The sequence below is a fragment of the Sylvia atricapilla genome, chromosome 2, assembly GCF_009819655.1.
Source record: "Sylvia atricapilla isolate bSylAtr1 chromosome 2, bSylAtr1.pri, whole genome shotgun sequence".
NCBI classification, from domain to species: domain Eukaryota; kingdom Metazoa; phylum Chordata; class Aves; order Passeriformes; family Sylviidae; genus Sylvia; species Sylvia atricapilla.
The window spans coordinates 28916946-28938672 of NC_089141.1; the positions used below are offsets into that span (position 1 = coordinate 28916946).

The window sequence follows — 21727 nt, forward strand, 5'->3', positions numbered from 1 at the left end:
GTTGATACTGTCCTCTTCTGCAAGCCATTAATTCACTAGGAAATACCAAGCTGAAAACTCTGCAAAGAAAGCTTTTCTTAGCTTTTGCTTGCTTTTAGCAGCTGCTGGAAAAGGTAGCATTTTACCTGGGCTTTGGGCCGCCTGTGAGATCTGTTTCTCTAGGCATAGTCTGACAGTATTGTATTCTGTGTACAAAGAATCCAAAAGCAATTTGGGTACAAACATAAGGCTAGCCACAACTCCTAATGTGTATGACATAAGTTGCTCTTAATGGATAGCTTTTTTCCCCCTATCGCTGCTGCAAAGGAGTATTTTAACGATAGAAATTTTAAGGAGAAGACCAGCAAAGAAAGAGAGATCAGCAAATCAAACTGTAATTTGAATTTTGGAAGAGCCTTTTGATGAGTATCTTCCTCTCTACCATCCTTCTCTTAGTATAAATTGCTGGATTTGATTAGAAAAAAACGAAAAGGGCTGTTTTAAATGAGGCTGATAATGTATTTATGTGGTGGGATCTTTCTAGGCAAAATGTCAGCAATGAAGAATCATACCAGCAGGCAGCATCTAGCACACCTGAGCACTCTCCTTCTTACCTTAGCTTGGGACTGATAAGCACTTTGATACTTAGGCTATGTCTAGCAGGTTTTGTTGGTTTTCTTTCTTTCCTGGTTTACGTGCTGTACCCCAACAAGGGGACTGGAATTAACTAACAGCTCTGTATAAATTACAAACCAGAACCAATTAGCCTTTCAAATAGTTTTGCTTTGTTTAGCTCTACAGAGCAGAACACACAGTAGTAGTAGTTTATTTACTGAAGTTCTTTAATCTTGTTCTGAATGCAAATGAAGAGTTGCTGTGCTGACTGACTTTGAATAGTCAGTATTGGAGCTTACTTTTACCTGTTGTCAAACATAAGGGCTCTGTTGTCTGGCTCGTTCTGTCTACGTGCACTGATAATACACTGTGTGCTACTAACCTCATCCTTGAAGCTAAAAGGAGTTCACAAATTTGCCTTTATGGACTTTAGGAAGGCAGGTTTCACTTTGCATTATTACAGTAACCTATTTTGTGGGATGACTAGGCATGCTTACAGGATAGCAGGATCTGAACACCCCAGTTACAGCAGAGTGAGAGGCAGTCCCTGTCTCAAAGACAGTCAAAAAGAATGAGGGGTGTGAGGACGTCAATAGAATACGGCAAGGACAACGGTTTGTAAGCACATTTCTTTGTGTGAGGTTTAGCAGCTTTTAAAAATAGACAGCAAAGGTTTATAATTTTTCTGTTTCACGTAAAACAAATACAATTAGATAGTATCTAACTAGAAGCAAGATGAGAAAGTCAAGTCAGTGAAGAACAAAGAGAAAAATACTAGGAGGCTTGTGGGCCCCTGGAGAGAGGCAAAAAGAGCAAGGCACAGCTGCTTGGAACAAACTGCCTTTTGGCAGGGGGAAACCAGTGTTCAGAATAAAAAATATAGAAAGTAATTGAATGTCACCAGTGTCTAAAAATCCTCCCTGGTGCAGTGACTTCTGCATCACTCTCAGGCATGACTGGCCACATTTTTTCTCTTCTTTGGAGGAGCAAAAATGTCTTGGAGGTGGTGTTACATGGATTTTAAGTTTGTGAATAAAAAAGGAGAGTGATTTAAAGATCACAAGGCAAGAAATAAATGATTGCTTTGACTTTTTATAAGTCAGGCGATTGCATTCAAATTCATCAAGCCTACAGTGAGTCAGATTTTGCTCATGGGTCTTTTCAGAGTGTGCAGCCTTCCCACTATATAATTAGATTGACTCCAAACAATCTGTAATAGTTGTTTGAAATGCTTCCTGGAAAGTTTTTCCCTATAGTGATGCTCAGTGTGGGAACAGCACATAGTCTATTCAGGTGTTTGTTTTCAGGAAAACATATTAATCAAGTATAAATGAAAGAACAGTTTTAGCTGATGCATGTACAATCTTGGGCTAAAATGCACAGAGAGAGAAGAAATAATAGGGGTGAGTTACCGATTTTGATTTCAGCATGCTTTCTGAGTGCCATCTAGTGTTTGCTTTCAGATTCAGAACAGTGGAACATTTGGTTTACTCAACTGACTTTTCCTGCAAGTGTATAAAGGTCATGCTTTATAATCATACTTGTATTTTAAACTTTAACAGAAAGCTTTCCTTTCTGGAGATGAAGTTAGAAGGAATGCTATTTTCCTGAGACTTTAAAATTAAAAAAAACAACAGAGGTTTCAAAAAATTTTTACTTCTGTAGTATTTTATAAGGTCTCTTGAATCCAGCTGCTGAATTTTCTCTCTTTTTCTGTTTTCAGATCATGTATGGAACGCTAGTTTCCATCATAGTTCTAAGATCTGTTTATATAGTATTATGGTAAGTAACCATTTAATTCAGCGTTGTAAGTTACAATATAGAATTTGCAGCTTTTATTTTTGGTCAGCTTAACATGAGAAATTGGCAATGGGAGAATTTCTTTAACTAGGTGCATAATGTTAGTTCCTGGGCTCCCCTGGGTTGAAAGGGAGTGGGTCGTCACCTTGAACTTTTTGAAGCCACTGGGAGAACATTGAACTAAACTGAGATTTCTACACTTATGATCAGTATTTTCTGTCAGGTGTTCTGCTGGTGGCTTCAGGTGTTAGCCTGGGATTTAAACAAAAATTGAGTTTGTCTTCATATTGCTGGGTAGTGTGAAATCTGTTGCTAGTGTCCAAACTCCAATGACAATACTAGGTGAGTGGTAAGAGTAAGACTGCAGAGTGGAACCATCATTTAGTCATTTCCTTTCCTCTTCCCCGCTCAAGTATTTAAAAAATAGTAACACATGATAGTTTTTCTTACAGTTTTGGTTGGATAAAGTTAGGCATAATATTATTGAAATTTAACCTGTAACAAGCAAAAGGTATTAAAAGCATTAGGAGACACTGAGAAGAATTAGAAACATCAGAGCAGAGACTTGGTAAGTAAAAGGGAGGAAAATGGATTTTAATCAGTATTGGAGTAAACACATACCTTTAGCTCTCCAGGGGCTCAGTTGGTTGTCCATTTCTGTCTGTCCCCTGTGGGTATTTGGTGTTCTCATGTGTTTGGGGATTGCTTTTGAAAATTACTTATTTCTTTCTTCTGTCATAATTTTAAATGTGCTTTATGTTAAACTTTGTTTCAAGTTCCACATGTGTCTGTTCAGGAACACAAGGAAGAATTTAATAAAATGTGAATTTGAAGTATTATAAAATTCTCAAATATTCTGAGTTGGAAGAGACCCACAAGGATCAAGTACATTAATTGAATCACCTTCCAATGGCCATTTCACATGGTTCGGCTTTCCCCAAGAAATTCCCACAGACCAAGCGCAAATGTTCACAGACTTTTTGTTAAGGAAAAAGAACTTAAAACTGGTAGTGTGTTGCAGCTTTAGAAACAATCATCAATTTAAAGGCACTTTTCAAACCTATAGACTGGAAATTTTAATCCTCACCTGGAGATCTGAAGTGATACTACATTAATTCACCTCCAAGGAGAACTAAATTTAATCAAATTGAAGTAATTTTAATTTTGTACTTATTCAAGGATTTAGCACAATTCTGGTCTCTTAGATTAAATTTCCTTCTGTCTGTGTAGACAAACTCTTGGGCCTGCTATTTTTCTACTTCTGCAAATTCCACACAGTTATGTGTTCTCATTATTTCTGAAGCATTTCATAGTCTTCTGTCTTTATCAATAACATCACCACCTTCGCTCCCAAAGTATCACTCATTGTTTTGCTCCAGCAAAGTCTGTCTCTGAAGTTCCACCTACTTTTCGCTTCAGTTTTAGGGGCTTGGAATTATATTCTTAATTAGCTTGATCACTTCATTGCAACAGGGCCTTACAAAGACTTATTTCCCCTGCTGGTGTTATAATGCAAACTGGGTAGAAATTTGGGATGGGAAGAGATGTAGGTTTAAACTACTTCTAAATTTTAACTAAACTACTACTAATTTTAAATTAGTTCTGCTAGAGAAGCTCTGCCAACCTGAAGGTACCCTTTTTTTTTTTTCTCTAAAATTCACCCCCAAGCACACTTTTGGGTTTACTTTCTCTGCACTAGAACGTATTCCTGTATTTCCATCAGTAGTGCTAGCACTTGGCCAAGCCTCTTCCATCTTACATACTGACCCTGATTTCTGCTTGTTTTTTTCTTACTTCACTTCCTCTCACTCATATTTCTTCATGTGGGCCTTGAAGTCATTCTGAGATTAGAGTGAAAATCCCAAAGAACAACATGTTATTCCTTCCAGGCTGCTACCTCATCCTATCCTCACCAGTTGTTCTTCTTCCTGCCTGTTCCCTCGCCACTCTCCATCTCTTTCTTAGGTCTGCATCCTTCCCAAGATTACAACTGGGCAAATAATATCCTCTTGCTCCCAAAGCATGTTCCCCGTTAATAAGTAATGCCAGTTGATTCTTTCACAAAATGCCACTGTTTATACCTCAACAATTCTAGCTATAATTACTTAATTACCAGCATGTTTAATATACTATTTAGTGCTATGTCATGGTCATGCCTATGTCTCTGGAGCACTGTGGGGGTAATATTACAACCATGTACTGCACATGTTTATTAAACTAAACAAATAATAATTTTGCTAGTTTATATTGGCAGTCAATTTGTGATTATGTAAAGGTTGTATCTAATTAGAGCTTCCTCCACAGGGCAAGCTACCTGTCGTGTTTTGCACATTTTGATTCCCAGTGCTCACAGCTCTGAAATGTGCTGTAACACACACAGTGGAGGAAAAAGCAGCTCAGGAATGTGTTTTAACCCAGAATCTCAACTGTGCTTTCATAATGCTTAAAAATAACTTAAACAGTATTTCATGGCAGCCGTTCAGGGCTGGATTTGGGTTTGCTTTTGAACTTCTCTTATTAGTGGGAAAGGAGCCTTCCATGTAGGAAGTTTACAATTTCATGGTCCATGATAGAGAAAGTAAATTTATTAATGATGCACTTTCTTGCATCTGATTCTTCTGTGTGGGTTTGCCATATCTTAAAGAAGATTTTTTTCTGCCAAAATTAAATTGACATATTTCTATTCCCAGCAGCATTCAACTCAAAGATAAACATGAAAGTACTGGGGTTTAATACCATTAATTTGATTAGTTATTGGTCATGGTGGTCGACATTCATAAAAGAGTAATTTTGAAAGACCATATTTATACAAATTCCCTAGAAAAGGGATACAATCTCTTGGCAAAGACCCTCTTCTTTTGGGAGAGTGAGCCCTAGTTAGTAACAGGGCTGCTGCTTTTTTTTTTTTTTTTCTTCTCCTAATGAAAGAATATACGTGGGACTAAAGAATTAGTACCTTTTAGCCAACTTTAGTTTTCCCACTTTTTGGTTTTTCTTGGAGAGTGCAGTATTTTGGAAAACGATTATAACTATAGAATTAAAAGAACAGTCTCTAAGAATAAGAGATCAGGAGAGAGAAGTAAAATACAATATTTAACCAGATTCAATTTTAAGTTAGTATTTTTTTATTTTGGGGGAAAAAATAATGGATAAAGAATTTTATTTACATATACAGCATTTCTGTATGTTACACATATTTAGTGTAGTATATATTAGTATATTTCTGTATCTTAAAGCATTCTGAAGTAAACTTTGTGTTATTTCTCTCTCTAGGGTGTACCCATGGCTTAGAGGTCTAGGCTATACATCTTTAACTGTATTTTTAATGGGATTTTTTCTCTGGAATGTGGACAACATTTTCTGTGATAAATTGCGGTGAGTGTTTTCACTTGTCTGGATAGCTCTTAATCATAGCCTTTAAGTATAAAGATTGGATTATTTCTGAGATGCATATTCAAGTCCATCTCACTGTATGTATGGCATGCTACCTATAAAACATCCATGAGATTTTCTGCTGATTGCTCATTACTAGAGTCAGCAGTCAACATAGGTATTTTTAAACTTTTTTTAACCATTTATAGCTTCTTGTTGTTGTTATTTCTCTTTAGCTTCAGATTAAATTGAGAGAAATAATGTCACTGAAGTAATTTTGAGTATCTGTGGCTGACTAAAGCCTGCTATTCACACTTGATTTCATCTGTTTTTATCCTGCTCATTTGGGTTTTTTGGGTTTCTGCTTTTCCATTTCCCAGGAAAATATCAAAAACAGTAGTTCTGCAGACTTAAGAACTACTGCTACTACTGTTCAAGAAATGCCTAGTACAATATCCATGTTGCCAATAAGTGACACTTAATTGCAATTCATGTGTTGCTCAGCAAGCTGGAGGAGATGGAAAGGTTAATTCCAGCATCCAGAAAAATACATTTTTGACAATTTGAAACACTGTTATGCCATGGAGTCTATGTTGTGCAGTTGTCCTAGTAGGCTGGTTTGTCAGAGCCAAATAACAGTTTGCTGTAAAAAAGTCTAAAGTTTTCCAACTCTTCTGACTTTTCAATCCCTGTGCTAGGTTGAGCCAACTGAAAATTAATTCCAGCAAAGTATTCTTGAAACTTTTTTAAAATTAATATAATAGATGATCCTCATCCCTAGGAGCACTTGATACAGATGGAATAGAGTAGTTATTTGACAGCACAAGTGGCTGGGTTTACAGTTACTTTGTAAATACTGGAATCAGGTTGATTTTTGCAGCTGCCTCACATCACTGGTGAGATCATAACCCCCAGTTCACCAAACCTGCTGAGCTGCTCTGGGTCCGTGGGGCTTTTGAACTGGTTCCTAGGCCCAAAAACGACACCAGCTGCTGAGGCACTTTTTTCCATCCTCATTTCATAAGGGGAAAAAATGTCAGTGTCTTTCCTGTAATACTTGGCTTTGGGGCTAGAAAAAAAAAAAAAAAAAAGCTTGTTTACTAGCTTTAATCAGACATCTGCAGAGCCTTGGATTTCTGCAGGAGGTATTATAATTTGAACCTTTGGAGAAAATACATTTCAGTTCCTTGAAATTCTTTATTCTCTGAAGGTCTAACTTGTGAATCATCCACCTACCTGCTCTGTTTAGTTTTAAAGTTCAAAACTGAGTTTTGATTCAGGGTTTTTTGTTCCATATTTCAAATCTGCAGCTTATTAAGAAAAATTAAAATAACAAAAAATCCATACCACTCAGTTTCTCTGGTTGGAATGACACACTTTTGAATTTGAGCTTACAAATTTCCTGCCATCCAAAAGCTTGGAAGTTGTGCCAGGCTGCCAGTCTGTGTTCCACTGCTGGGCTGACTCAATTGAAGCTCTGTGCTAATATTTGTGACTGAGCAGCTTTGGACCAAGCACTTTAATATCAAGCAGTAAGGACATATTCCAAGAGCTGCCGATTTTTCTTCCTTAACACATGCAATCATTGTTTTCCTTTTATTGTTTTGATAAGTGAAATTAAAGTGTAAAAAAATGACCAGCAGATACAAACAGTTCCTCCACCGTCAACCAAAATACATATTATCTGCAGAAGCCTAGTGAGCATGAGAAATAAGAGCAATGTAGTTCCTTCTCTTTATTTCTTTATCTCCATCCCTTAGCCCCTTCCGAAGTTGCTCACACCCCATAACTACAAAATACAAAGCATGTTGGTGGAGTGATTCAGACCCTCTACTTTAATTGCTTCCTCACTAAACACCCATTTTGTCCCTGTTTTAGAGTCCAGCAGAGAAAGGCAAGTTGAGCTTCCATGGATCTGCAGAATAGGTGTTGTGATTGCCAGATTTAAAGTGATGATGTCTGATAAACCTCATTTCCTCTCTTGGACCTTAAACTTAGCATTTCATCCTATGGACAGTAGTTCACAGGATTTTGGGGAGGAGAATGGTAGAATTCATTTGGGACTGTGGGATGCCATAAATTTATTTCCTGAAATTTGAATCCAGAAGTAATTGGTCAGTCATATGAAGAAATGTCTGTTTTCTTTAAAAGTATAAGAAAGTCAGTTTGCTGATATCTCTCTGTACTGGCAGCGTAAGGTATAACTGCTGCTCCTCCTCGCCTGCTGAAAGCCTGACTCCGGGAATCCTCACCAGTCAAGCACATGCCCGAGATATGGAAACAATAATGTGTGATCTGACAAGCCAACATTGTGATTTGAGATTGCTTAGCTGGGAAAAAATATTCCATTGCCTGGTATTTCTTTCTTTCAGAGCATTACGAGAGAAGCTGCCTCCTGTGGTGGGTGCTGTGACACAGTTTCATGCATGGTGGCATATTCTCACAGGCCTTGGTTCTTACCTTCATATCCTGCTAAGGTAGGAAATTTGTCCAAACTGGATGTTGACAAAGATCTTATGACTTTTCTTAGGTTCAGATGTACTTGAGAATGTTGTATCATCCAGAAGAGTAGGAAAATTACTTACTAAACTGGTGTTGGGTTTTCTTTCCTCTTTGTAACTGATCTAAAAACTTTCTAAAACTAGTCTATATTTTTCTTAATGTAATCGCTAGTCTTTAAATAGTCACGGTTTTTCAAGAAAACTTAATTCAGAAATGGGAATCCTGTGGCAGTTGAACCAAAACTATTTGACAGTATATTAATTTCAGAATGTAAGCCATTAATACCTGTCTGTTCTTGAGCAGCAATCCTGAAGTACTGAAACATGTTTAAAATTAGGAGCTTAACTAATCTTTTGATAGGCACTGTCACTTCTGAAAACCAGCAGGCATCCTGCTGTAGTGCAGAAGGGTGGTGGCTGAAGAAATTGTAGTGGAGCTGTTCCCAAAGGGCAGGGTATTAGTTTGAGGAAGAGACTTAAACAGCCTGGAGCCAGCAGATCTTTGTCTCTTTTTTTGCTCTGTACCACCATCTAGTGGAACCAGGGGCAAGAATAGAATGTAAGCAGAGATCTGTGAAGAATTTCCACAGGTTGATCATCATCTAGTGAAATAATACTTTACCACTTAACCAATAACCAAGAGAATGTCTGGTTTTTGTGCACATCCTATGTAGTTGAGAAAACTTGATTACATATAAATTTTTCTACATCTAACATGGTATTCACCTTTTTTGTCAGCTGTTTAAATACCTAATAATGCAAGGAAAATAAGTACATTTCCATTTGATAGCTTACACATATACATTGATGTGTATATTTATGCAAGCATATTTACCTACACATATGTAAATTTATATATACATACATACATTATTAAATATGTCAAGGTATATGGAAAACAGTTACTCTGTTTCGGTTTGCAGGTTGTCTGCTACCCTAAAGAGCTTGAGGTAATATTTTAAAGAAAATTCCTTGCAGGAATCAAGCATAGGCAAGGTTTTCCCAGCATGCCACAGAGTGGCATTACTACTTAAAAAAAATGTGAGGTCATTCACAGGAAAAGATCTACTGAGAGGAGAAAGTGTCTAAGAACAAAAATAAGATGTAGGATCAAGCTATGCTGCTTCTTCCCCCCTTTAAGATCTGCTGTATTTTGTGGTACCCTGATTTAATTTCATCCTTCTAAAATGAAAGACTCCAGTCAAGGTTAATTTTTTTTCTTAACCTCTCAGTGTTTCTCTCTTTCTCCTCACATAGGTGATAGGGTAAATTATTTTGCTAATTAGTCTGCTACAGAGGGATTTACTGGAAGTTAATGTCTCCTGTATTGACTAAATCTAGGCAGAATGGCTAGCTCTGCAAAAGAAACAGTTCTTTTCTATTTGGAAAATAAAACTGAGATCAGGACATACTTACTTCATATGCTGTCTTATACTTGAAATTTTAAGCATGCTTTTTTCCTTCTCCTCAGTTTATATACAAGGACACTTTTCCTGAAGCACAGGCCAAAGGTGAAGGTAAGCAAACAGTATTTTGTGTTTATTATTGTACACTTGGATATCATGTGCTTTGAACTTTTGGTGGGACTCAATAATTATGCCTGTTAGGGTACTGTCTTTGACTTCTGCTTACAGCCCAAGAAATGCAGTTGAAATTTTCCTAGAATCACAGAATGGTTTGGGTTGGGAGGGACCTCAACGATTATCTAGTTTCATTCCCCCCAGCTATGGGAAAGGACACCTTCCACTAGACCAGGTTACTCAGAGCCCCCAGTTTACTCCAGCATGGCATTGAACATTTCCTGGGGTGGAACATCCACAACATCTCTGGGCAGCCTGTGCCAGTGCTTCACCACTCTCAAATTAAAGAATTCCTTCTTAATATCCAATATGAACTTGTTCTCTTTCATTTTAAAGCCATTCCCCTTTTTGTCCTATCATTAGATTATGTTTAATAATGTTTGGTTTCTGTTCCAAGAAACATAATATTCCAAAGAATCTTTCCCCTATTCCTTTTTTTTTCTTTCGACAGTTTGTTTTTGGAATATGGCCTGTTCTTCTTGTGGAGCCACCCAAGAACCTTTGACTGAACCCTGGGCAGCCGCACACGATCACCTGGTCTGGCTGAATAAAGCATTTCAACAGTTACTCTGGCTGAAGTGTCAAAATTATGGATCAGTCCCAGTACCATTGCTATTAAAGGACTTCTCTGTGCTACGAGGCCGGTCGGCCAGAACAGAGCAAAGAGCTGGCACACTAGGGAAATAGCACTTAGTACAGCTTTATTCTAAGTTGTTAAAACAAAGATTAAGACACAAGGGTTTTATGTATATATTGTATAGCTGATGATATTGAGGTAATATTTCGTGCTGGTCACAGAAAACTAACCATTTTTTGAAGTGGATTGCATATGTTTTTTCATTCAGTTTTTTGTTCTTTCTGTGGTCAAAACTAATATTCATAACTGAACGACAAGACCAGGCCATTGATGGCCAAGCTAAGCTATTTGTGTGACCTATAGTGAACTGAATGCTTAACCCAAACTACTTTAACCTTGCACTTTTATACAATTAATGAAGTATGTAATGGTTGATTTAGGCCTTTATTTTACCTTGCTTTTCCACAGCCTCCTTTGCAATTTATATTTTAAGCAAAATGGCTGGGATACCTGTGCCATTTAGTTCATTTTGTACCAAGCTTCCATTTTCTCTTTAGTCCAACTGAGAGGTTCATCATGGAGATTGTTCCAAAGTGTGACCAGCAGAAGACACTAAAACAGTGAAGCCTTATAGGTGTTCCTGTTTGTGTTTGGAAACTCAATTCCTAATTTTTTTGACTGGTGATTCATCACAACACTGTAGAGTAACTGTAGAAACATAAGAAACACTGGGGTTTTTTTTTCTTTTTTAATTGTTATTTACATACCTTCCTTTTCTATCTCTTTCTTTAACTTCCCATTTTCCATTCCTACTACAGATTGACAAACACCTTAGATGTGCTCTAGTTCAGCTTTGAATTCATCTTTCTCTTATTTTACAAGTCTTAAATATTGGTCTGACTTTCAGAAGCATCTTCTTATTCAGAAACTTTGAAGGAAGAGTAAAGAACAAGACTGAAGTTGAGAATATTCTCAAATACAAGTGGCAGTGCTTTGCTTGCTTTTAAGACGTGCTTAGTCTGTGAGAAAACTGACCACCTTTTAAAACCAGACTTAGGGGATTAAGGGGAAAGACAAACCCTGTTTTCTGCAATTTTTATCTACCCAGCTGATGAAAGTTAATAATAAAATGTAAAGAAAACATTAAACTAACACAGTTTTTCAAAATATACCTCATATGAAGGCTGTGGTTTTGACGCTCTTGATTTTGGGGCAACTGACAGCTCTGTGCCTGCTTGCTCCCATTCTATGCAATTTTTGTCTATTTTTAATGCACTGAGGGATGTAGCCTTCCTGCTATGAAGAAAAAAAAGGAAAACGCTCAGAGTGATCCAAAATCCCATTTTGTATTGATTTACAACGCGCTCACAGCAGCAAAGCATGGTAATGTAGCTATAAAGCTATCTCCCAGGTCTCAGAGTCCTTACTATTGAACAATCAGTGCTGACTAAAATGGTTTCCTCCCTTTGATGTCTTTTTCTCTGTTTGCAGTTTCTCTGCATCTTTCACATCCACCAGTAACTCTCCTTATGATGTGAACCTCCAAATAAAAATGTGGCTTCTGTTATGTGACAACCCTGGACCCTTGAGATCAAATAACCCCAAACTCTTGGGCTGGCAAAAGATACTTAACCTTGAGTGAGTTCAATGAGGTTTAAGTATGTGCTGATTAGCCGTGCATTTCAACCTGTACACCCCTATAGTGACACCTGAAGGGTAATTTTAGAACATCTTTGGTATCACTAGGCTCGAGTTCCATAGACAAGGTCAGCATCTCTGTTGGGAAATATAAGTGCTCTTCAGACTGAAAGAAGTTAGCAGGACTAGCACAGAGGTAGGAAAAAAGCTGTTATGGATCAGGTGTCTTTAATTATCCAGAAGGCATATTTTTTGTAAAGAGATTTGAGAACTGTTTCAAAAATGTAGCTTGAAAATAAGTGCCTGCCTGTTCACCTCCAGCCTTTCTGAAGCATTTTTCTGCACACTGTATCCCATTTTCTTATTTTCTTATTCTTGTTTACACGTGTTCATAAGTTAAGGAAGGAGTCTTGTAAGAGAAGCAGTGCAGCAGCAAGACATATCAACAGTCACTTGTGACATCTGCTAGGTATGATACTATTTTTATGGAGATTGATTTTAGTGGCCTTAGAGCCACTAATCCTTGTGTTACTGAAGGATCTGGGGGCTCTGTTTATTTTAGTAATTGGAAGAACCAGAGTGTCTTGAGAAGCTACTTTCTTATTTATCAAGCATCTCTACAATGCTATATTTTAAAGAAATTTGTTGATTCTTCCACAGATTTGCAACAAGGAAGTCTATGATGGGGGTTCAGATCTTGTTGAATTGTCAGGATTTTTAAAAAAGTTGGAAAAGCTCATGGTTGAATTTTATACTGCTGTTAGTTTTTCATTCATGTATTATTTGTCACTGATGGGTTTTTTCTTTTTGAAAAAATATGCAAATTGGCTTCTTCCTACATTCCAAATGACCAAAAACATGCACACCTCTACCACCCTGCCAGCAGCCTTTCTTTTAACAGGTTATATTAGACCCTGAAGAATGTAATTTACCTGTGTATCCTTCTTAGCATAAGTAATCTAAAATCATGGGTGCTTTGGTTTGACTGCCTTACTGATCTTATGAGTGATATTGAGAATGACAAGCCAGTTTTAACTGTGTCACTGAAATTCAGACTGCCTTTTCTAGTGCCTGGGAAGACACACACTCTTACTCCTGTAATGTATTAAATGTCTGTTAATTGCTTTTTATTTATATCGCTTGTATGACAATGTTGATTTTTTTTTTTTTCTACAGACCTTAGAGCAGTATATCCCAAATTTTTCTTGCACTACATCAGAACAGGTCACGTGTGATCCTATTTTTTTGATAGGATTCAGACAGCAGCTACTTTAAAGAGAATTATGGAAGTAGCAGGTGTTATTTGATATGAATTCTACAGGATATGTTGGACAGATTTGATAGCGATGAACTCTTTTATTCCTTATATCTATGAAGAACCAGGAAATCTGCCACCATATTACCATCAAATTGACACAGGTGAGCAGCAAGTAGCTCTGCAGTCTGAGCTGGAAAATTCTTTATTGGAAATATGAGGAAAAACTTCAAAATTACTCTCGCATCAAACCCATATCTTATTCTGGGAAATTAGATTTTTTTGGATACAGCTCAAGACATGCATTTTACAGAACTAAAGATGTGAAGAGGAATCTCATCCATGTTTCAAAGGCAGTGTTGTTGGCTAGCAGTATTAGTCGTGTCCAGACATGATCTTAATGGTTTTTCTGTTAGCACAGGCTGATGTGCTGCCCATGAGTGTTTAAAAACTTCCCCCCTAGCCAGAGTTGGAATATGCAGTGTTACCACTAGCCAGTCTACCTCTGTCATGTATTGTACCATACCTGTGCCCTTAATTACATTTGGCTGAATGTGTGCACATCAGAGCAGCCTGACTTAGACCGTGCAGCCCCTGGGAGTGTTGTATTGATTGGTGGCTGACTCTGTTCACTCCCTGTAAACATCCTCGCTTGTTTGGTGTCTGTCACTTACAGCTTGTGCTCAGTCTGCTGCTCATGTTTGTGCCAGTCTGGCCGCTTTAGAGAGAGATTCGAGTAGGAGGACTTCAATTCACACAGGTGTAGCCAAATCTTTTGGGAGGGATATAGTGGAAAATATTGCTCTGTAATTAGTTTTAATTATCTTTTAATCCTGTCTTGCCTCGCTAAAGCTGAATTGTATGATTTGAAATGCAGTTGATTCTTTCGGCCATCGTGGATTTGCTTTTAACACCTCATTTCAAGCAGCTGAATGTCTTTTTCTGCCAACACTTCCATGTGAATCTCAGCAACAGAAAAGCCTCTCAATACCACCAGTGTTTCTCACAGTCGGTATCACCTTGTCTAATCTGCATTCAAGAATTACAGTAATACCATTTTTTTAAAAACCTGTTTCTCTCTGTGAATATTTTACAGCATTTTAATAGCAGGTGGTAAAACAGTTCAGTACAGCACTGCTCAGTCCGAGGAGCTGGAACGGAGCAGCACTGCTGTTTTCTTTAGCAGACATCAGAATTGAGGAACACACATCCATTTTGGGGGAATGTGTGCCCCGTAATTTAGATTAACATATTCAGGTAAAACTTTCAGTTTACTTTAAACCCCATCTGCACTTTATAAGTAGGCAGTGGGAGGCTTTAACTGCAAAGTGCTGTTTGACTGTGAGACTTTATCGTGAAGAGGGATAAATGATGGAGTCTTTATTACACATGAGCAGAGCAAAGCCAGAAGGAGATTAAGAAATCTTACATGAAAAGAGAATAACAAAAGATTAAGCACAGAATCCTGTAGTATTACGTCAACCACCCTCCTGGTATCTGCACTTTAGATACTTGAATGTTTTGCTATTTATGCATTTAACTTTCCATGTTGACTCTGCTCTCTTCACCACAGATATGATGTAGTTTCTGTTACATTCAGTTCATTGTAGATGACTTAGGCGCTGTTATATGAGGATGGACATGAAATGGACTGTTTTGTACATGAATGAATGCATTTCTGACCTATCTGGAATGTCCACTGCAAGCTTTGTTAAAGAGTCTGTAACCTAAAGACAGAGAACATCCCATGCAACTGTTAAAACTGGTTTGGGGTTTCTTGTTCAGTTTCTCACGCACAACTGCTTACAGCTGCCAAGTGCCTGATCTCGTTGTTGCAAGGATTTTCGGAGAGCTGGGGTTGTGCTTTCTTCTGAGGTCTGTAAGACAGAGTCTTTGGTAGGTGGGGGTCAAATTTCTTTAAAATTCTCCTTCTCCAAGAGTCACAGCATTATTTTTAGTGGCTTTCCAGTTAGTTATCCAATACAGGTCTGCCTCTGACTCGTACTTGAGCCTGACTACCTACCTTCTTGATGCTGTTGCATCTTTGCAGGCTTTGAAAGCTGGGTGAGGGATTTAGCCACATAGGAGGTGTTTATTTTGGGTTGTGTAGTTCAGTGACAGGCAGTGTGAGGGCGCAGCAGTCAAGCAGGCACTTTATGTGAAGCCCCGTTATTGGAGCTCCCAGCCAGATGCTCTAGATAGGGCTGGGGACAGGGGGGGTTGTATGCGCAGTTTGAGAGGCAGGTTTGATGCCTGAGCCTATTTACTGCAGAACTCTCCCATTTTACTTGTTGAAATCGTTTAGGTTTGACTAAATATATAATTGTAGATTTAAGAAGAACCAAGTTCAGAGTTTATATGTGAGACCCTAAACCAGTGCCTGCAATTTTGGGGTGGTGTGTTTTTGGGTTGGGTTGGGTTGGGTTTTTTTGCACATATAGCACACAGATTGAATCTGCCTGATGCTTAAAAGGAGCAGATTGTTATGATTTTTTAAAATGCAAAGATAAAGAGTCTTTACTTATTTGTCCACAGGAATGGCTATAAGCACAATCTGAGATTCCTCCTGCCCCCAAAGCTCTTGGAACATATATATTTCTCCAAAGACAGTGCTGAATAAAATGGCTCATAGCAAGTTATGTACCAAAATGTTTCCTTATTAAAGCTGTGGATGAGCTTTGTGTATCCTATTGCTACCTGGATTTTGGAAAAGTGGGTTTCAAATAGTATAAGCAGTAGTTACTCCTTAGACTGAACAGAAACTAATTTTTGTCTTAATTTTCCAAATTGATGTTGACTGTTTCATGTTGATTGTTGATCTCAGCTTAATGCACAGATGATGTTACAGTCTGGTCAAACACCATCTGTCCACCTGGAGTGGACATGAAATCTTCTGTTCATTACCTGACCAGACTTTCTGACCTTGACACTATGAGTTCTAACATGTGGGTTTCTCTTCCTGAAATTCAGTACACTGTTGCAGATAGATAACAACGCTGTGACAGATGAGTAGCAGTTGACTTGTAGAACACAGCTGCATTGAGAAATGCTTATTGACAATTTTGATACACTGAACTGGCTCTTCCTACCTAACCAGCTGGTAACTAATATTAGGCTTATATGTATCAGCGTATCTTGTTTTCCAAAGCACAGTAGCTTTGAAATATTTAATATGTCTCATTTGTTATTCATGCTGCAGTCAAGCACTAATTTGTGTCTTTATAGTACAAACTATTAAAGAATTTTGTTTTAAATACAACTTTTCCCAGGTGGTTCTTGGCTTATGTGTTGCACAGGGCTGGCTGGTTCATCTGGATGCATCATCAGTGGGTGGGTGGTTGTACTTCTTGGCCCGTGGCGTGCAAGTATAACAGCAGGATATGTGTGTCCTGCATGAATGGGGAAGCTGCCTGCCTGCAGCCAGGAGCCTCCATGGCAGTACTGTTCCCAGTCTTTCTGCCTTGTGCTGGGGCCCTTTGAGCACTGGGCCTTGCTTGGAGGTGCAGTGTTGGCTGTAAGTACCGCAGGATCATCTTCCCTTCAAAGGCCTTCCCCGGCACACACCAGTTAGAAGGGACTGCGGACAGGAGAGGAGAAGGCAGGAGTCAGGTGAATGTGCAGGCAGCCCAGGGCCTGTGATTTGCACACCCTTTGCTTCAGGCTTTTCCTGTTCCTTTCAGTGAGAGAGGGGGATAATCACTGCAGGGCAGAACCTTTTCAGGCAGGAATTGTGGACAACCAGGTGCTAATCCAGCAAGTCTCATCACACCCCAGCAGCCAGTCTGGTAATGACCATAAGATGTTTTCCCCATTTCCGTCTGCTCTCCCAGGTGCTCACAGACCCCATTTTCTCCTGCTTGTCTCTCAAAGCTGTGTCTCTGCAGGGGCAAACTGGAGCTGACTGTTCAGGGGCCAAGCCACAGGGCACAAAACCTCTGAGCCAGTGGTGTAAATGGCTGGGGCAAGCTGTACCACCTCCCCTCAGTGGTGCTGCATACAGAGACACATCCACATGCCACAGACAAGCGTTGCCAGAATCTGGGGCTGGGTGAAATCCAGCTTTGCACTTTGAGCTTGTGGCTGGTCTAGAACTGAGTAATACTTTGAAATTTCCCTGGGGATAAAAACAGTGTGGTTCTGTCAAAGCTCTCCTCCCAAACAGAAAACTGAATTTGAGCTTGATGATTCCCTTTCAAGACTGCAAATTTACATGCAGCTTTATTGATTTCTCTCTTCTCCCCCACTTCAACTCCTCCCTTGGTTTTTTGGGGTTTTGTTTGTTTGGTTTTTATTCTGCTTGTTCAAAGGCTAAAAGTGAAGGTCTGTACTTGCACCACTTAAATCCCACTGACTCTAATCATAGATTCAGCTGTTCATGGTGCTGTATGGAGGAGAGAGTTACTGCCAGTTAGCAGAGGAGCTGACTATCCAGCCTGGATATTTCTTGCTGAGTTCATGGAGATGGATGAGTTACTAATGAAGCTGTGGTGGGTCTGTCTCTTCTGTGGGTCATTTTTGAGGGGTCCTCTGATGGGTCCCCATGGGGACATGGACCATGTTTGTGCTGGCATGGGGAAAGGATCAACAGAAGCAGGACAAGGACAAATGTCTGGATTCAAACTCAGTGACCCAAGAGGAGATAGTGTGATGAGCTCAAGAAGAGGTCCCTTCTTGCACCCTCAGCAGGAAGAGAGCTGGGAGGATGTCCTCATTCACCTTTTGTGTGTGAGGGGTACATAAAACTCTGTATTTGCCAAGACAAGACTAATGTTCTGTGAAGCACTGTGTGCGATGGATAAAACATCCCAACCTACAAGCAGAAACGTTGTGGATTTTACTTTAGAATTTTGCAATCACCACAGTTAATTTAGCATCCTGGCTCCTAAACTCTTTTCCAAGGTGAGTCACCCCCAAGCTGGATATCTCACCTTGCTCACAAGCAATACCCAAGGCTTTCAGTGCATGACACTTTCCAGCTGCTACAGCAATACAAATAGCCACTAAAAACATCCAACCTCATTAATCATCTTCGCTCAGACTGACTTTATAATTAGCATGCAAGAGGCACACACCAGCTTAATGAAATTAGCAGTAATTAGTGGCCCTGACACACACGTAGAGCCAACACAGGGTCCAGCTGGAGCATGCGGGTCCTGTGGACATCATGCCCACAGCACAGCACCCAGCAACACCTTGGGACATCGAGAGTGCTGACTCGAGGGACTGATCTCTTGTCCTGGAGATCAGGTAGGTGAATGCTAATCAACAGCAGCTTGCATGATCCCACAGAAATGGAATTAAAGAAGTTACTCTGCTGATGTAAACTGATGTCAAGGCCCTAATATTTATAGGCTGGCTGAGTATCAAGCCGCAGTGATTTATGGGGATGTCTAACCTTAGCACTGCTTTTTTCCTCATAGCTGGTGTGTTGACTCAGTGCCGAAGAGTGGAACCGAGTACATTTGTTAAAATATTGCAGCATTGTGGAAGCCTGGGGATAAATCCAACTTTTCAGGTAGGAGAAGTGATGAACAGAACAACCAGATCTCCTCTGCAGCCAGGCAAACCTGTCCAGGCAGCTGTGAGTCATTGCTTCACAGGGTTTTATTGCTTAACAGGGTTTTGTTCATTTAGAGTCCTCTGAGGGTTGATTTGTTTGGGTTTTATTTTTTTCTTCTATTTGTTTGGGATTTTTTCTTTAATCATTTCATTTTTAACATCCCACCTCAGCTGAAATGAAAGCAAGATTAAGTGCTAGTTACAAAATGAAAAACAACAATGAAGTGGCAACCCACAGCATGAAAACAGAGCTTCTACAGAAGGGATATTTTTATACAGGTTATCTGAAAAGCAAACAAACTCCAGCTGTTTTCTTGCTGCTGACATTAATTAAAGCAGGAGGGCTGATTAACACTGTGGACGTGTTTCTGCTGAAAATCTCTCTGCCACATCCCTCTGGATTTGACAGTTCACTATCAATTTGCTTTGCAACCAAGGCCCACATGCACATCCCTCCAGAGTGGTTGTGGCTCTTCTGTGACACCCAGGACATGTAATACTAAGTGTCTTTGTCCATATGCTCACATCATGTAGTGTTCATGTTCAGGGTGGAGTAAAAAGCCTTTTTCCCATGTCATGAGCTGTGTTACATCCCAGCAGATCCCTTCCTCTCCAGTAAGCATCACAGGGCTCATCAGCCACCCCTTGTAAGTTTTGTACAACCATGAGAGAAAAAAACCCAGGTCAAACTTGTGATCATCAGGCTGTAGGGGAAATCATTGTTTAAACATACTCAGGGCAGAACCCTAAATCAAAATAAAATATTGGCCTTTCTTGACTTAATTAGATTCAACTTTGCGAAACTCAGTGCTGGAGGCAATTACCTCCAGCAACGGTGGTAATTTATATCTGCAGTAGAAACATCCTCACGTGGGAAGCCTGAAGGTAAAGAACATCTCTTTACAACCTCTGATTTCAAATGAAACCTTGGTGTTAATCTGCCTAAATCCATGCCCAGCTTGCCTGTCTCTGCTTAGAGAACCAGAGTTTAATCGTATTATATATACTGTCTGATAATATCAGAGATGTCAGCTTGAAGCTTCAAGCTCCTAAAGCTTGAAGTTGGAAGTCAGCAAATTAGAGAGGGCAGAAAGAGTCTCGTTTTATTCATTAAGGTGTGACAGTAGTTTTAAGTCTCGTACATGGGTCCTGGGAAGGAACATATATCTCTATGAGCTGTGAAGGTATGGTTCATGTCAACGTGAAGACTAAGACTCTACTGCTCTTGCATTAGAAGATATTCTTTTTTCCTTGGCTTGGCTAATGAGAAGTGACTGATGTGATTCCTGCAATCACTTGCACTCACCCAGATATGAGGCTGTGGGACCCCTGCTGACAGAGACCTCAGGCTGACAACATTAATCTGTGGGTTTGACTGGAGCAATGCCTCTTCAATTAAGGTGCTCAGAGGAAGGGACAAGCCCTGTGTCCCTGGCTGAAATATCTCACTGGTTAATCCAGATCAAAACTGGTACACAGCCATGCTGTGGCAGTGGGAGCTGTACCAAAAGCATAGGGGCGTTTGTGCCTTGGACTTACTCTGGTTCCCCTTTGGGGACAAGATGGGCCAGTGAGGGCTGGCACAATCCTCTGTCCCTACAGCTGCCCTGCCCTAGCACAGCCTCTTTGAAACTTCTGGGGACAGGGATCCTACAGCCTCCTCTGCCTCCCACTCCAAAGCTAGACTTGGAAAGTTTTCCCCAATAGTTCAATTAGATACAAGCCTTGTCCCTCCTTTGGGCTTTTTTACCATGTAAGAAGCTGAACATGAAGAGGAATTTCATCTTCCTTTTTTTCTCTAAATTATTGATGTCACTAAGCTGAATTTTTTTTTTTTTTTTTTAGATTTTTTTCCAGTCTTCAGAGTTGAAATAGAAACTTTTCAAGCACTTTTCCCTCTATCTCTTTTTGGCTTCAATGCCTTCTTTCTGGGAAAGACATCTAACAATGAAAAGACATTTCACTGGCTGTGTGTATCATCAGCCATTAAAACACCATATGCAAAGATGAAGTAATGTGCATGCTTTGAGATGGACTTACATCCTTGGGCAGTAAGATTTCCTAGCCTCATACATGGTAATTGGTCTTTCTGTGCTATATGACTACTGTTGGGTCTGTTTTTTCTCTCTTTTTTGCTTTTAAAATACAGAGATGTGCATGTGAGACAGTGCTGTCCCCCAGGGAAATCTTTGATCAAGATCAGGGGCTCTCAAAGGATACAAACCCCGGGTCAGGCATCCCAAACCCCTCCCACCAGCCCCATGCTGCAGAAAATATCTCCTTCCACAGCTCAAACTACCTGAGGTCCACATTAAGCACTGTGGCAAGTCCTGGGCTTTTAGGTTTCAAACACCTGCCCAGGTGAAACAAGAGGCTGCACTGAGAATTAAAGGAAAAGCTAATAATTTTGTCTTTGCTTTTCCTCACCAAATCCTTATCACAATTGTTTGCTAATTAACACAAATGGGAAGTCAGTAAAATTACCTGAGTTACTGAAAAATAAGGAGGACTTCAGATTCTAAGGAAGACTGCTGGCTGCTGTCTCCTCTTGCTAGCCTGTATATTAATTATTTTCCTGCTGATTCAGAGGGAAGATAGCCAAGGTGTGAATCAGCCCTACCTCTTCTTGCAACACCTATCATTTCCTTAGATCTCCTCTCCAAATCCCTGCCAGGTCTGGCAGCGCTTTGTTAATGAGATCAGTAATTGCAGCATGAGCCGTACAGTTGCAGAATCAGGAGGGAATTGGAGTAACTCTGCTTTCTTCCACATTGCAAGGAAAATGCTAACTGTGAGCTGGATATAATCTTCTCCAGAAGATGGATTGATACTTATTTTTTGCAGGATCAGA

At 39.6% G+C, this 21727-nt stretch overlaps 1 protein-coding gene across 1 annotated transcript in view; it reads left to right on the forward strand.

The window, feature by feature from the left end:
- The window catches only part of ACER3 (alkaline ceramidase 3), a 56490-nt gene extending 39914 nt beyond the window's left edge, over window positions 1–16576 (forward strand). Inside the window, exons 7-11 of the mRNA XM_066341220.1 lie at window positions 2318–2376; window positions 5668–5769; window positions 8139–8243; window positions 9739–9784; window positions 10299–16576. Coding sequence (XP_066197317.1) covers window positions 2318–2376; window positions 5668–5769; window positions 8139–8243; window positions 9739–9784; window positions 10299–10352 — 366 coding nt within the window. The 3' untranslated portion in view covers window positions 10353–16576. The remainder of the gene's footprint in view (window positions 1–2317; window positions 2377–5667; window positions 5770–8138; window positions 8244–9738; window positions 9785–10298) is intronic.
- The last annotated feature ends 5151 nt before the right edge of the window (window positions 16577–21727 follow it).